The following is an 11,474-nucleotide window of genomic DNA, read 5'->3' as shown; positions in this document are numbered from 1 at the left end:
AGAATAATATGGTCATCCAATTATGAAAAAGTTATAAAAATTTTAACCAACTATTCAATTTTATCATTTTTATCACCAATTTTAAAATTTAACAAAATAGCAACTTTAGCCCTCAACATCCATAAATTTTGTCAATTTAGTCACGAATCTAAAAATTTAATCCTCAACATTTACATATTATGTAATTTGTTATTTTTGTTGCAATTTTATTTTTCTTTGTGACATTGAAGTTTATTTTTAGAAGAATGCGTCGTCTGTCATCTTAAAGTGAGGCTAGTGGTACAGTTGATAACCGGGTTCACTTACTGGACAACTTGGTGGTGGCGGTGGTAGCGGAAGACAGTGGCAGTAGAAACAGGCGGGTTGTTTAAATAAAAAAAAAGAGAGCAGGGATTTTGACACGTGTTATGACTTTTGAAATTTTGGTACGAAGAAAATGAAAGAAAGATGCATTTGGATTATTTCAATTTTGGACAGCTAGATTTTAGCTTTAGTCAAAATGGATTCGGGTATTAAAATAATTTAAAAAAAATTAGAGGAATAAAAAATATTTTAAGATATTTAATTAATATAATTAAAACATAATCAGATATTTTTAAAATTTATCTAAATATATTATTAAAATAAATGATTTCTCAAATAAACTTTCGATAGTTTTAATTTTTTAAATTAATAAAATTAATAAACATTTTAAAATAATTAATTTATAATTTAAAACTAATTTTAAATACTGTACTAGATTAATAGAATTGAAAAACAAATTAAACCTTTAAAATTTTAATTATATATTAAACAAAATATTTTAAATATATATATATTACTATAGCAAGTTTTGAAGCAATTATAGAATTCAATCCTCAAAAAAAACTATTTTTAATTATTTATTTTAAATACTGTTTACAAAATTTATTTTTGTAACATAATAAAAATATATTAGATAGATGGCTTTAAAATATACTGTTTTAAACGAAAAAAATTAATTTCTTTACCATATTATATTTATAATATAAATAAATCTTAAAAATGATTTAATATATTTTAATTAATACATACAATTAACATATATAGCATTTTAGATTGTTATGATAAAGATATTAAGTCGGTTCAAAATTTACATACATAACAAGTACAATTATATCAACAAATTCAACGATAAATTGTTAAAATATTAATCGTACAAAAAGATACAAAATATTGTAAGTGAATCCTTCTCTTATTTTAAATATAATATTTTTTTCCCAATAATTAACTGACTTCACTTACCCAAAGTCCATTAACATCAAAGTCCATCAATTGATTTTTGAAAAAAATTAGTTAATAAAATTAAAGGAAAAGTTAATCTAATTAAAAAAAAAATTATTGCAATTAAACCTGATCACAAGTCAGGTTAAGCTGATGTTAACTTTTAGGCTTGAGCCCAACCCGACCCGAAAAATGGACCTAAAACTTTGTCTAAGCTCGACTTTAATAAAAATGCTAAACTGAACCTAACACAACATGCATTAAAAATTTTATATTATTTTTATATAAAATAATATTTAAAAATATAATATATCAAATACACTAAAATATTAAAATAAATATTTCCTAATAAATTAAAAAAAATTATACTTAAATAACACTAACATAGTTACAACTTAGGAAACAAATGCCTCTAATATAGTAGCAAAATTAACAATAAAATAAGAGTTATACAATATCCAAACATTAATAATAAAATAGTAGCAATATAATAGTAAAATGATAGCAAAATAATAGAAAAATGGCAACAAACGGCAACAGAATTTTTTTTAGGCCAATTCAGGTTGGACCTAGCTCAGACCAAAAATATTATCGAGGCCCAACCCATTTAGAAAATGAGTCTTATTTTTTGTCCAAACCCTCCCACTTTTTGAGTGGGCCTGAAGGCCTAGACAAGTGACCCGACCCATTATCATGTCTAATTGCAATGACAAAAAATATATATTATTAAATTTTAAATTGTTTTCCTTTCAGGAACTATGTACATTACGCATATAAATCCCAAATCAAATATAACCCGGTAAAAATATCATGGGAACCTCTGTATTGATAGTCAGATTGCATTTTGTCACATTTACTCAAAAAATAGACAAATTAGTCACTATACATTAGATCAAAGAGCAAATTGATCATTTCAATTAAAATTTTCATCAATTTTTGCTGTTAAAAATTGATCTTTGTACGTTAGCATGAAGTACAAATGACATGCCACGTGCAACAGTCTAATTTTTTTGTCAACCAGACTAATTTTTAATAATATAAATTGATGATATTTTAAAACAAAAGACCAAATTGCTCTTTAATATAATGTACAGGGATTAATTTACCTATTTTTTAAATAGAATGAGCAAAATGCAATCTGACTCCTAGTATAAAAACCTACATGATAATTTTACCAATATAACCCTATCGTTTCTATTTCAAAATTATTTAAAGCAAATTATAAATTTCCCGTCATGTATGTGTTTTCCATATGCTTTTTGATGGAGAACTGTCTGCTGTAATCTTCACGACTCTCTGTTTCGGTTGTTGCCGTCGCTTCCTGCTGCCATTTTCTTTGACATTTTCATCTGTTTTTACTACGTCGACTTTCACTATGTGATGATCTGAAGTCCCTTTTGAAGACAATACCGAATACGAACCCGGAACGAATTTGTACGGCGAATTCGGAGATGCTAGTATGTAATCAACCCGAGTACCGTACTTGCATGTCCCTTGCACACCTGCAAGCATAGAAAAAAATAAAACCATGCTCGCATGACATTCACTGAGAATTTTAATCAAACAGTTGGTGGGGTCATTTTTTTACTTTGTCCTTTGGCAATCACGACGACGGGCTCACATTCCCCTGCGAAATCCTTGGCATCAGTGTACTGTTTATTCTTTAGGTATTTCATTACTTCAACCTTTGGTGTTGGTTTACCAATTTCTTCATAGTACTGTAAAATATAAAGTACATTTATGGATACGTTGCTTTCGGAATTGAGAATTAAAATAGGTAAACTACATTAGTAGTCACTTAACTATGGAAAAGAATAATATGGTCATCCAATTATGAAAAGTTATAAAAATTTTAACCAACTATTCAATTTTATCATTTTTATCACCAATTTTAAAATTTAACAAAATAGCAACTTTAGCCCTCAACATCCATAAATTTTGTCAATTTAGTCACGAATCTAAAAATTTAATCCTCAACATTTACATATTATGTAATTTGTTATTTTTGTTGCAATTTTATTTTTCTTTGTGACATTGAAGTTTATTTTAGAAGAATGAGAAAAACGAAAAAAATAAAAAATAAAAATTATTATCTTGAATTTTTTAGTGTTATCATTTTTTATATTTTCAATTAAATTTACCTGATAAATTTATTTTTTAGACTAAATTATACAATGTGTAAATGTTGAGAGTTAGACTTTTTTTAAATTAACACTAAATTGACACAATGTATAAACATTGATGGTTAAAATTGTTATTATACCAATTCTAAAAGCTACCATCAACCGATGATCAAAAAGACAAAATTAAATAGTGATGTGACAAAAAAAATATTTACAAATATTTAGGTGACTACTAGTATAGTATTACCGATTAAAATATAACGGGGCTCCATGGATATTTACCTTAACAATATCAGTCCATCTCTCTGTGGAGTAATCTGTTTCCTCCAAGGAATTGAGGCCTCCAGCTAAAATGTGTGGACCATCGTCGGATTGAATTATTGCGTTTATCTGTTTCATGCGCCAGTTCTCATCGAGATGATCGAGCTGAGTGCAGTGGAAGTCGATTTCACCTGTTTGGGGCACATCAATGGTTGCTTTTAGGACATTCCTGTCGTCAATTATTCCAAGGGAATCATTAGCACAAGTTTTTAGTTCCTTCACTAGTAGATACATCAAAACCTAAACTCAGAAACTCGAATATGATTTAATCATAAAAAAAAAAATTAATAATTTGATTCTCCTAGAAAGGATTCAAATCTAAAATAATTTGTACTTAAAATGACTCAAAATATTTTGAATTGAGTGTTAAACCTAAATAACCAAACTCAAAATGATCCGAGTGTTAAACTTAAATAACAAAACCAAAATTACTTAGACTCAAAAAATTCGACTGACAAATCCAAATTATCTAAAAAAAAAAAAAATTAAACCCGAAATAACTGAACTAGAAATGATATAAACTCGAATTACTCAGAAAATTTTAAAATCCAAAATGATTGATCCAAATTCACACGACCTAAAACTATTCTATTTCGTTCAATTGACATGTCTAGTTTAATGTCATGGTTGGACATTCTTCCCCAAATAATTAGAAAAAGCTAGCCACCCGTTTAGGTAATACGTTAATGTAATTTTTGGCCACCCTTGAACCTAACAAGTAAATCTATACATGGGTCAGGCTTGAATAAGTTTTTTTACACTTCAGATAGATCTGACCCGAATTGTTAAAAGTTAATTTTAATTATAAACATATACTTTTTAAATTTTTGAACAATGAAACAAGCTTTTTATAATTTTTTTTAGAACCAAGCCTCGATTTGTCAACCCGACCCATGGACACCTCTACTAGTAACTAATTGTACTTTTTTTTATCCACTTTTATACCTGAACTAGAAACAAAGTCAACTTTAATACTTAAATATATGATAACGTGACACTCTTATTATATTAGACAATTAAACATGCAATCTAACATGGACTACAAAGACATTGCTTATAGCTATTAGTAAAGAAATTTCAAATAAAGTAATTTTTCCATTATCTTTTTTGCAAGGTTTTTGAGAAACATTGGTAAATTGTAGTGTTTCATTAATTCATCTAAATATAGATATGCCGGCAATACATTTTACCTAACTTTTAATTTGATATACATTCAAATCATGATTTCGTTTTCCCATGAAACAAACAGAAAATAGAAGTTGGAAGAAGCTTTTAGCACTATCTTCTTCTCCAGTTTAAGTAATGTTAACAACTATCATTCACTATTCATCATTGTCACAATTCTATAATTTCCCCACAAGAAAAAAAACAAACATAGCTAAAAACTATGTGTTTGGTTAAATGCTATTTTCTTTACTAACTTTACCCACAAAGTCCACATAACCATTGATGTTGAGTGTCTATTTAGTGTTTTTTTTTTAAATATTCATATTCAATATAGGTATGAGGATATGTCACTCAAAAATAAGATGACAAAGGGTGGGGTGTGACTAGAGCGAAATCAGAAAATTTTTTAGTTAAATTAAAATTTTATAAAACTTAAAGGATCAAAAATAGAATTTTACATTTTAAAAGTATCGTCTCTATGATCCCCTCCCTTAGGGGTCGCATCTAGATGTGATGATTTTTTACTTGTCTAATTTTTATACCTACACCCGACCATTAAAAAAAAAGGATAATCCTTTACTCTTACTTTACTCGCCTTGAAATATTAAATTAATATTTATAAAATTAAATAAAATCTTAGGTTATGACAAACAATATGAATGAAAAAATTTAGGTAAAAGATATATTTATAAAAAAGTTTATATTAAAACTTTTGTTTAAAATAATTAAGTTAGAAGTTTTGAAGATGATGTATCTTTTATGTTCAAATCCCATTATAGTAATATTTTATTAAAAATACTTTTATATTAAAATTTATTGCTTTCAACTTGATGTCCGCTTGACTCATAACACCAACTCATTAAAACTTTAAATAATAGATATATTATAAAATCTTATAATAAAAAATCTAATTAAAATATAAAAATTAGTCTTATAAAAGTTTAAAAACTTAATTTAAAAATATAAAATTAGTTATAAAGTAAATGAGGGTATTTTGAGTAGGTAAAATTCAATCTCAACTTAAACTCAAAAAATTTAATTAAAGCCAACCCATTAAGTTCACTTTTTTCAAAAGGCTTCCAAATACATATATTCATTCGAAGCTCTCGAACCCAACTAACGTAGGGTTAACTATTTCTTGCAGTGATAAGACTTCAATTATTGGAAGATAGGTAGGAAAGTTAGCCCAAATGAGAAGAAAAAGTACAAAAAAAAAAAAGTAGAAAATTCTGGGAAAAGAAAAGGAAAAATAGGTTGGAGCTGCAAAACAATGTGGTAATTTTCTTATAAATTTTTTCCCTTTTGGGTAAATCGGAAAATATCGGAAAAAAATAAATTAGAGTATAAAAGATGAAGAAAGTGGGTGCAAGTCCTTTTATTCTGTCAAACAATATACAGCTGTTTATGAAAGATAATTGTTTGGAAGTACATGGTTATGCAATGACGATGAAGACGAAAAAGAAAGAGTTGAAGTTTTTACTTTAAAATTATTTGATACTTGATTTGGCAGTGTTCAAGGGACCATTCTTGACTAAAATGATTTGGATGTCGGTTAGTTTTGTATAAGTCAATTTAAATATAATTATTTTTTAATTTTAAATTTTCAAACTTATTTTGTGTTAAAATTTCGAGTTTAGATTAATTTAGAATTTGAATTGTTTCGAGTTTTAATTATTTTTGGGTTAAAGTTGGGTAATATTGTTTATGATTAATTTTGGTTACTAGTTAAATTAAAATCTCAAGTTTGAATCAAGATTTATAATAAATGATATTTTGTGGTTAAAGATTTCAAACTCAAAAAAAAAGTCTACAAAATGTTATTGTCCTTCAGGGTTTGTTTCCCTACTCGATCAAGAACTAGAGTGCTTGAAGAATCGACCTCTTTTAGCCCATGGGTAGTATACTTGACCAACAATGCCCTATAGATTATAAAGTATGGGTCTAAATCCATCCAATGGTAAGTGAAATATTTTTATTATGTGAACCCACCATCGTTTGTTTTTTCAAACACTTAAGTTCTAGGGACAAACTTTTAGGAATTTCTCACAAAAAATTAAATTTCTCAAAATCATCGTATAATAACTTAATATTTACAAAAGTGATCAAATAAATATTTTTCAAATAATTCAACTCAATTTATAGTAAAAATGTTAGACTTTTCCAAGAGTCGTGTAGTCCGCCTAATCCGATAGGCTTGGGCCAAGTATTTTCACCTCAATTAACTTAAATTCATTTTAAATAATAAAAATATTTTTAAAAATTTAAAATATTTTTAAATACTTTATTAATTTTGAATAGTAAAACAAGTTTTTTAGCAAGTCGACCCAAAAGTAAAAGTTTGAACTTTAAAATTTTTAGGAACCGAGTTGATTCAAGACTTTCAAAAAATTTGATATTGAAATGTTTTAAGTCTTATGCGAACAACTCTAAAAGTTGAACCAATTTAAATATTTAACTGTTCCTTAAATACTATTCAAAGGGTGAATAAAAAATAAAAATAAAATTGAAAACATTTAAAGACGGTGAAGTAAAAGAAAATTTACTCACCTGAAATCTGCGTCATCAAATATCTTCTGCACTTTCCACCGCTTAATCGGCCACTTCGAAAGCACGGCGTTGCCGTACTCCGGCGTAAAATCTTAGGTTATGACAAACAATATGAATGAAAAAATTTAGGTAAAAGATATATTTATAAAAAAGTTTATATTAAAACTTTTGTTTAAAATAATTAAGTTAGAAGTTTTGAAGATGATGTATCTTTTATGTTCAAATCCCATTATAGTAATATTTTATTAAAAATACTTTTATATTAAAATTTATTGCTTTCAACTTGATGTCCGCTTGACTCATAACACCAACTCATTAAAACTTTAAATAATAGATATATTATAAAATCTTATAATAAAAAATCTAATTAAAATATAAAAATTAGTCTTATAAAAGTTTAAAAACTTAATTTAAAAATATAAAATTAGTTATAAAGTAAATGAGGGTATTTTGAGTAGGTAAAAATTCAATCTCAACTTAAACTCAAAAAATTTAATTAAAGCCAACCCATTAAGTTCACTTTTTTCAAAAGGCTTCCAAATACATATATTCATTCGAAGCTCTCGAACCCAACTAACGTAGGGTTAACTATTTCTTGCAGTGATAAGACTTCAATTATTGGAAGATAGGTAGGAAAGTTAGCCCAAATGAGAAGAAAAAGTACAAAAAAAAAAAAGTAGAAAATTCTGGGAAAAGAAAAGGAAAAATAGGTTGGAGCTGCAAAACAATGTGGTAATTTTCTTATAAATTTTTTCCTTTTGGGTAAATCGGAAAATATCGGAAAAAATAAATTAGAGTATAAAAGATGAAGAAAGTGGGTGCAAGTCCTTTTATTCTGTCAAACAATATACAGCTGTTTATGAAAGATAATTGTTTGGAAGTACATGGTTATGCAATGACGATGAAGACGAAAAGAAAGAGTTGAAGTTTTACTTTAAAATTATTTGATACTTGATTTGGCAGTGTTCAAGGGACCATTCTTGACTAAAATGATTTGGATGTCGGTTAGTTTTGTATAAGTCAATTTAAATATAATTATTTTTAATTTTAAATTTTCAAACTTATTTTGTGTTAAAATTTCGAGTTTAGATTAATTTAGAATTTGAATTGTTTGAGTTTTAATTATTTTTGGGTTAAAGTTGGGTAATATTGTTTATGATTAATTTTGGTTACTAGTTAAATTAAAATCTCAAGTTTGAATCAAGATTTATAATAAATGATATTTTGTGGTTAAAGATTTCAAACTCAAAAAAAAAGTCTACAAAATGTTATTGTCCTTCAGGGTTTGTTTCCCTACTCGATCAAGAACTAGAGTGCTTGAAGAATCGACCTCTTTTAGCCCATGGGTAGTATACTTGACCAACAATGCCCTATAGATTATAAAGTATGGGTCTAAATCCATCCAATGGTAAGTGAAATATTTTTATTATGTGAACCCACCATCGTTTGTTTTTTCAAACACTTAAGTTCTAGGGACAAACTTTTAGGAATTTCTCACATAAAAATTAAATTTCTCAAAATCATCGTATAATAACTTAATATTTACAAAAGTGATCAAATAAATATTTTTCAAATAATTCAACTCAATTTATAGTAAAAATGTTAGACTTTTCCAAGAGTCGTGTAGTCCGCCCAATCCGATAGGCTTGGGCCAAGTATTTTTCACCTCGAATTAACTTAAATTCATTTTAAATAATAAAAAATATTTTTAAAAATTTAAAATATTTTTTAAATACTTTATTAATTTTGAATAGTAAAACAAGTTTTTTTAGCAAGTCGACCCAAAAGTAAAAGTTTGAACTTTAAAATTTTTTAGGAACCGAGTTGATTCAAGACTTTCAAAAAAAATTTGATATTGAAATGTTTTAAGTCTTATGCGAACAACTCTAAAAAGTTGAACCAATTTAAATATTTAACTGTTCCTTAAATACTATTCAAAGGGTGAATAAAAAATAAAAATAAAATTGAAAACATTTAAAGACGGTGAAGTAAAAGAAAATTTACTCACCTGAAATCTGCGTCATCAAATATCTTCTGCACTTTCCACCGCTTAATCGGCCACTTCGAAAGCACGGCGTTGCCGTACTCCGGCGCCCAACTCTCGGCAAACACGTAGTTCATCCCCAACGCAGCTGCTAAATCCGACAAAGGTCTCATCCCTTTCTCTTCCTCCGCTTTCACATCTTGCAAACCCAATATATCTGCGTCCAATTCTCTCAACACTTCCAACACCGTTTTCCTACTTCTATAACCTTCCCAATCATCGAACCAGTTCCCCAAATCCGTCGAAAAACTCACCGGAGCTTTACAACGACGGCGACCACCACCCTCCTTTTCATTTTCCGAGAAGCTCAATTGCCGGTTTCTCAGCAACGAAATCTCATTATCTGGTAAATTAATCGACACCCTCAACTTAGATTTCACGAATTTTTGTTGTTTCGTGAGACTATCGTTTTCGTTCATGGAATTTGGGTGTAAGGGGGATTGTTTTAGTATACCCTTTGGCCGGTGATCGTTTGTAGACTTTGTAAAACCTTCATTATCGTAGTCAAAACTCGAAGATTTATCTGGTTTTGGCATTGCAGGTGCCATTGAAAACATGGCGGCATTGAAAGTCGCTATACGAATTGGCCTCGCCGACGCCGAGTTTAAAACACCCGATTCGCCATTTTGGTGAATTTGCGAACCTCCATTCACGGTATCATCGTGAGGTTTGGTGTAGACTTTAATGACGATTTTGGAATTTGAACGGCAACGAACCGGCCATCGGAGACGAGGGAAAAGGCCTTTGATTCTTTTGTGGAGGATTTTGAGCATAGTGGATAAATGGGTTTTGAACAAAATGGGTTCTATAGCTTTTGATGATTGCATGAGAAATTGAAAACAGGGAAAAATAACGATGATGAAATGAAATGGAAATTGAAAGCTATTTTTGTAGAGTTAGAACACTGGTTAGAGGTGTAAGAGAGGAAGGAGTCTTGCTGGAAAGGGTTTGGTGACACTTTGGTAAACACAAAGAAAGGGTTGAATTTTTAAAGATTCTAAATTCTAAATTTTATAACTCGAGTTGAGTGATGTTCGATGTTCGATGTTCGGATCTCAAAATCAAATCTTTTGATTAATTGGATAAATCAATTCAACTTATTAAATTAAGAATTTATGGTCTAACTGATAGTATAAAATTAGATATAGATAAGATTATTTGTGAATCAGTAAAAAGCGATGACTAAACTACTTTATAATTTTATTGATTTAATGATTATTAAATTAATAATTGAATTAATCAAATTAAAAATTAATTGTTTTATTTATCCGAATTTTAGAACCGATTTAAAAAATTAAAATTTAAAGAATATAAATTTGATGAAAGATTATGGAAAGGCAATCTTTTTTGAAAGGAAAATTTGTGGGAGATTAAGATAATGGGAAAAAGCTAACCACTCCAACTAATATGCATTTAATTATTGATACTAAGTCTTTAATTAAGATTCTTATCCTGCTTACAAAATTCCCATGCAGTTTCCTTAGTGGAGCCTACTGTATTTGAACTCATAGATCAAGTATTGGCAAATGACTTGCTTTCATATCCAAACAAGATTGAGTTGGTGTGGGGTTAGATTTGTTGATTTCCTCCCAAATTCAATTCCATAATAAAAAATTATTGAAAATTAAAGTAATTTAAATCTAAAAATAAACTTAAAATGATTCAAATCTTAAGTAAAATGATTCAAATCTTAAGTAATGTGTTGATTAAGTCTTAGTTTAATTGATATGGGTATTATTGTCAATACAGGAGGATGTGGGTTTAAGTGTTTTAAAGTACATTTTCTTCCTATTTATAGATTGGGAGAGTTATGAATAGTTCTAAGCCTGTAACCGTATTTCCCCTTCATATGATATTTCATCTTATTTCATACTCCATACAAAATAAGGATAGGGCAAATCAATGGCATTTTCTATTTGCACCACCTGCATTAATCGAAAACTCCCATCCCCTTCTCTTTTACAGATCATTTTTTTTATGAAATAATTTTGAACGTCATGAATCTATGAACCAAATTCTAAACAATTTTT

At 28.1% G+C, this 11,474-nt stretch overlaps 1 protein-coding gene across 1 annotated transcript; it reads right to left on the bottom strand.

Annotated features, from left to right (window-relative positions):
- Positions 1 to 1,949: 1,949 nt before the first annotated feature.
- On the bottom strand, positions 1,950 to 10,284 carry LOC108467851 (uncharacterized). Its single transcript, XM_017768662.2, has 4 exons — positions 9,409 to 10,284; positions 3,648 to 3,855; positions 2,831 to 2,960; positions 1,950 to 2,744 (listed from the first exon to the last, which is right to left on the bottom strand). The coding sequence occupies exons 1-4, from the start codon at positions 10,269 to 10,271 to the stop codon at positions 2,476 to 2,478; spliced, it is 1,470 nt and encodes a 489-aa protein (XP_017624151.1). The 5' UTR covers positions 10,272 to 10,284; the 3' UTR covers positions 1,950 to 2,475.
- Positions 10,285 to 11,474: the final 1,190 nt, after the last annotated feature.

This window comes from Gossypium arboreum, chromosome 8, assembly GCF_025698485.1.
Source record: "Gossypium arboreum isolate Shixiya-1 chromosome 8, ASM2569848v2, whole genome shotgun sequence".
Classification (NCBI taxonomy): domain Eukaryota; kingdom Viridiplantae; phylum Streptophyta; class Magnoliopsida; order Malvales; family Malvaceae; genus Gossypium; species Gossypium arboreum.
The sequence above is the reverse complement of the archived record's forward strand: the minus strand, read 5'-3'. Positions and strand labels throughout refer to the sequence as shown.

What these genes read in the sequence shown, in the direction of transcription:
- LOC108467851 (XM_017768662.2), bottom strand. Translation starts at nt 10,271, where the DNA reads ATGCAATCATCAAAAGCTATAGAACCCATTTTGTTCAAAACCCATTTA. An exon ending in TTTGATGACGCAGATTTCAG is followed by an intron (nt 3,856 to 9,408) that starts GTGAGTAAATTT and finishes AATTGACGACAG; the next exon opens with GAATGTCCTAAAAGCAACCA. An exon ending in GATGGACTGATATTGTTAAG is followed by an intron (nt 2,961 to 3,647) that starts GTAAATATCCAT and finishes TATATTTTACAG; the next exon opens with TACTATGAAGAAATTGGTAA.